Consider the following 4,539-nt stretch of genomic DNA (forward strand, 5'->3'; position numbering starts at 1 on the left):
CTGCCCCACCTGCTGGCCGCGGTGGTACCTGACGGTACCCCGCTGTGCTGCCTGAGGCTGGGCCACTTCCGGCTGGATCCCGCAGGCCTGCGCGGCTGCAGCCAGCTGGCCCCCCTCACCAGCCTGACCGTCGAGGGGTGCGGCTGCGGCGGTGCCGGCGCCGGCGCCATCCTCGGCGTCGGCATCGACCTGGCGGGGCCGGCAGGCCTGGCGGCCTTGTTCCAGCAGTGGGTGGGCAGCCTGGCGCTGCAGTACGGCAGCAGCAGCGACCGGGAGAGGCTGGCGGCGGGCATGGGGGATGCGCTGGCGGCGATGCTGGAGCAGGCGCCGCAGCTGGAGGAGCTCGACCTGACTGGCAGCCTGGGCGGCGTGCTGCCGGGGTGCGTGCTGGGCGCCACCGGCCTGCGCCGCCTGGCGCTGTGCAGCAACCAGCTGTCGCAGCTGCCGGCAGGGCCGGTCCTGTCAGGTGCGGGCGGGAATGAAATGGCTGTTTTGGCTGCTTGTTTGTGAGAGGCATGGCGGGTGCGGGGGCGTCGGCGTGAGTGGTGACAGAGCTGGAGCTGCCCTGCGTCCTGCTGCCTGTCAACCCTCTCCCCAACCCAGCAGCTGGGGCATGTTCCTTACTGCAGGCCTGACTGAGCTGGACCTCACGGGAAACACCCTGACACGCCTGCCCCCAGCGCTGACCGCCGCCACAGCGCTGCGCCGCCTGCTGCTGGCGCGCAATACGAAGCTGGCGGTGACGAGCGCTGACGTGGAGCACACTCTCCAGCGCCTGCCCAGCCTGCAGTTTCTCGATGTGATGTGGACGCAGACGGCGCCAGACGTGCTGCAGCGGCTGCGCAGCAGCCTTCCGCAGCTGGAAACGAAACCAAAGCCGCCGCCACCCACACCTTAGACTCACAACAGCTGCTCAATCGACTTCAGTGCATGACACAGAGGCGTGCAAGTTTGCTTCGGTCCATCAGCTGTACCAGTCTGCTCCTGATTGTCTAATAAGCTCCGCCCTCAAAGGCACCGCCCTGGCACAGCGCCCGCGCCTCGCCGCCAGCAGGACGGCGGCAGACCTTCACGATGCAAGCGCAGCTTGCCCCGATGCGAGCTGCCTGTGACTTTGATTCTTCTTCCTCTTCTACAGGGCTCCCTCTGGGATAAGCAGGCAGCCCATCGAGATGGTGGTAGCGGAAGGCGCCCAAACAACGCACATAGACGCGCTGCCAGACCAGCTGCTGGGCCAAATCTTTGCTGTAATTGGGCGCGGCCACTTCGGGTGAGCGCGCGCAACAGACCGCCGCCTCCCGCCTCCCGCCTCCCGAGGGAGCTCCCGCCGGCCTGTGCCCACAGGTACCTCAAGCCTGCCGTGCCGCCTCCGCCACTGCAGGCAGACGATTGCGCTGGTGTGCCGCCGCTGGCGCCACGCCTACTTCTGCGCGCAGGGCGTGTGGGGCAGGCTGTGCCTGGACACAATTGAACCCATCATGCTGCAGCCAGGCGACCGATTGCGCTGGTGCGCCGCCAAGCTGCGCCTGTTGGCCCGCGTGCGCGGTGCGGTGACGGCCGTGGCCATCTGCGACCGCCGCGGGGTGCTGGCCCGCCTGGACCCCGCCAGCGGGTTGGATGCCGTGCACATGCTGGGGTGCCTGCTGCCAGAGCTGGTGACGGAAGTGGAGCTGGAGGTCCACCCTGCGCCCACCACCGCCACCATCGCCGCGCTGACGCGCTTCACCCGCCTCGCCTGCCTCGCGCTGGACGCCCCCGGGCTGCCGTTGGAGGCGGCGCCGGGGCAGGCGCTGGCAGCTGCGCTGGCCGCTGCGCCCGGCCTGCGCTCCCTGCGCCTGTCGGTGCAGCGGCTGCCGCGGGAGGCGGCGCCCGCGGCGCTGCTGCGCCTACATGAGCTGGAGCGGCTGGAGCTCTGGTCCCACGCCGCGCCGCTGCCGCCGGGCCTGGACCAGCTGGCGGCCCTGCGCCGCCTGCGCCACCTGCGCCTCGTCGACGACAGCCAGCGGCAGCCCTCGCTGCCCGGCGCCCCGCAGCAGGGCCCCGGAGCAGGCGCGCAGCATGGCGCGCCGGGCGCCGCCGCCGCCTCGGGGCACGCCCCGCTGCGGCCGCCGCTGCCGCGCGACTGCCCCTGCCTGGAATCCCTCAGCATCTGCACCAGAGACAACCTGTGTGAGGTGGGGCTGCTGCTCCCAGCCTGCCCGCCTGCCTGCCTGCCTCTCCCCGCCTGCCTGCCCCTCTGCCGTGCCCACCGGGCTCCCTGCTCAACAGGCGGGCAGGAGCCTGTGTCTGTGCAGGTGGCGGACGCGCGGCTGGGCTTCCTGTTCTGCCACCTGGTCCGCCAGCCGGGCGGTGGCGCCAGCCAGGCGGCCGTCACGCTGGATGCCCGCGCTCCCCTGGTCGGCCTCGGCTCCCTGCGCTGCCTGCTGGCTGCGCTGCTGCCCGCCGCCACCCCGCTGCTCTCCCTGCAGCTGGCTGGCTGCCGGCTGGACCCCACAGGCCTGCACGGCTGCAGCCAGCTGGCGCAACTCAGCGCCCTCACCCTCCAGCGCTGCACCGGCGGCGGCAGGGGGGAGGTGGCGGGAGCGCTGGAGGCTCTGCTGGGCCTGGCTCCACGGCTGGCAGACCTGAGCGTCAGCGACAGCCTGGCGGGCGCCGTGCCGGGCTGCCTGCTGCGCGCCACGAGCCTGCGGCGCCTGGACCTGTGCAGCAACCAGCTGTCGGAGCTGCCGGCAGGGCCGGTCTTGTCAGGTGGGAGCAGCAGCACGGCGAGTGAAGGAGTGTGGTAGGGGCATTGATGCCGCAAACAATGGAGCTGTTCCTCCTTCCCTCTGCTAGTCGCTCGCACCGCTCACAACACTTGCTTGCGGCTGCTTGCAGGCCTGACTGAGCTGGACCTGTCATCCAACAACCTGGCGCGCCTGCCGCCAGCGCTGACCGCCGCCACAGCGCTGCGCCGCCTGCTGCTGGCGCGGAACGAGCGGCTGGCGGTGACGAGCGCCGATGTGGAGCACACCATCCAGTGCCTGCCCAGCCTGCAATTCCTGGATGTGACGTGGACGCAGACGGCGCCAGACGTGCTGGAGCAGCTGCGTAGCAGCCTGCCGCGGCTGGAAGAACACCTGCCGCAGCTGGAACGACGCCCTGCCTGACTGGCTCCCGCTGCTGCCACCGAGTCAATAGTGTTACATTGCAAAGTCTGGAGCAGTGTTGCAAAACAGGGCCGCACACCAATCAGGAATAGCTGTATCATTTAAATAGGAGCAGGGCAAAGGGGCGGAGAGGGAAGTCAGGGGGGGAGGAGGGTAGGGTCAGGGTCGCACAACACTCTAAAGGCCAGGCTGCCTTCACAGCAGGAGAACTGGCATCGATCGGCTCTAGCAAACATCTGCCGCTGACTGGACTAGGACGCAGGAAAAGGGGAGGGGCAAAGCTGCACGCTGACTGACTGGGTTGACCTAGAGACTGCTGCTGCCGCATACGCTGAAGGGCTCTGCCCTGGGGCGCGCTGAGCGGCGCTGTCAGCCGGGTGGGTGGGTGTGGGTGGGCTGCGCGGCCCGCCGCCTCACTCCTCTGTCACCGTCACGCTCTTGGCCAGGTTGCGGGGCTGGTCCACGTTGTAGCCGCGCAGGCAGGTGAGGTGGTAGGACAGCAGCTGCAGCGGGATGATGTTGATGATGGGCTGGATGGCGTCGTCCACGCGCGGCACCTGCACGATGGGGTACTTGCCCGCCACAATGTCCACCATCTCGTCGTCCTCCTCGTTGGCCACCACAATCAGGCGCCCGTTGCGCGCCATGAGCTGCGGCGGGAGGGGGCAGGGGAGGGGGGGAGGTTGTTGGGGCCAGGGGGCAGCCAGGCACGCAGCACCCTCCAGGCGGCTGCCCAGGCCAGCCAGCCAGCCGCACAGGCAGCTGCGCTCCCTGGCAGCATGCTGGGTGGGCCAGCTGCCGCCGCCCTTCTTCTCTGCCTGCCTGCTGCCCTGCACCCCCACCACCCCGCCGCGCCGCCCACCTGCTGGATGACGCCCGCCATCTTGGAGTGCATGGTGTCCATGGTGGAGATGACCACGATGGGCAGCTTGTCGTCCACCAGCGCCAGCGGGCCATGCTTCATCTCGCCCGCGTTGATGCCCTCGCTGTGCATGTACGACACCTCCTTGACCTGCGGGGAGGGCGCGGCCAGGCAGGCCGGGAGGGTGAGGCAGGAGCGGCGGCGGCAGGTAGCGGCAGAAGCGGCGGGCATCTGGAGCCGAGGCAACCGAGACGGTTTCATGCCACTCTGGCATCGGCAGTTGGCAGCTGCCCCCCCCACACACACACCTTGAGCGCCGCCTCCATGGCGGTGGCGTAGTTGCGGCCGCGCCCAAACATCAGGCACGACTGCTCCTCCTTCAGGTCCGCCGCCAGCTGCTTGATCTGGTCGTTCAGCTTCAGGGAGCGGCGCACCATGTCTGCGGCGGGAGGGGGGGGGGCGGGCCGGCCGGCAAGGGGGGTCAACAAACCGATCCCCGCCGGAGCCGAACCAGGCACGCTTGGTCCA

At 69.9% G+C, this 4,539-nt stretch overlaps 3 protein-coding genes across 3 annotated transcripts in view; 2 read left to right on the forward strand and 1 right to left on the reverse strand.

Annotated features, from left to right (window-relative positions):
• CHLNCDRAFT_53717 (hypothetical protein) overlaps positions 1–898 on the forward strand; it is a gene marked incomplete at both ends in the record, with an annotated part of 4,985 nt that extends 4,087 nt beyond the window's left edge. Inside the window, 2 exons of the mRNA XM_005845480.1 lie at positions 86–466; positions 630–898. Coding sequence (XP_005845542.1) covers positions 86–466; positions 630–898 — 650 coding nt within the window. The remainder of the gene's footprint in view (positions 1–85; positions 467–629) is intronic.
• Positions 899–1,172: 274 nt separating this feature from the next.
• CHLNCDRAFT_136689 (hypothetical protein) lies at positions 1,173–3,149 on the forward strand (the record flags this gene model as incomplete). The annotated part of the gene is made up of 4 exons (XM_005845481.1): positions 1,173–1,270; positions 1,382–2,169; positions 2,269–2,748; positions 2,878–3,149. The coding sequence occupies 4 exons, from the start codon at positions 1,173–1,175 to the stop codon at positions 3,147–3,149; spliced, it is 1,638 nt and encodes a 545-aa protein (XP_005845543.1).
• Positions 3,150–3,562: 413 nt separating this feature from the next.
• Positions 3,563–4,539, reverse strand: part of CHLNCDRAFT_136690 (hypothetical protein) — a gene marked incomplete at both ends in the record, with an annotated part of 3,135 nt that continues 2,158 nt past the window's right edge. The window contains 3 exons of the mRNA XM_005845592.1: positions 3,563–3,799; positions 4,012–4,161; positions 4,320–4,450. Coding sequence (XP_005845654.1) covers positions 3,563–3,799; positions 4,012–4,161; positions 4,320–4,450 — 518 coding nt within the window. The remainder of the gene's footprint in view (positions 3,800–4,011; positions 4,162–4,319; positions 4,451–4,539) is intronic.

This window comes from Chlorella variabilis (assembly GCF_000147415.1).
Source record: "Chlorella variabilis unplaced genomic scaffold CHLNCscaffold_17, whole genome shotgun sequence".
In the NCBI taxonomy this organism is placed as follows: Eukaryota; Viridiplantae; Chlorophyta; class Trebouxiophyceae; order Chlorellales; family Chlorellaceae; genus Chlorella; species Chlorella variabilis.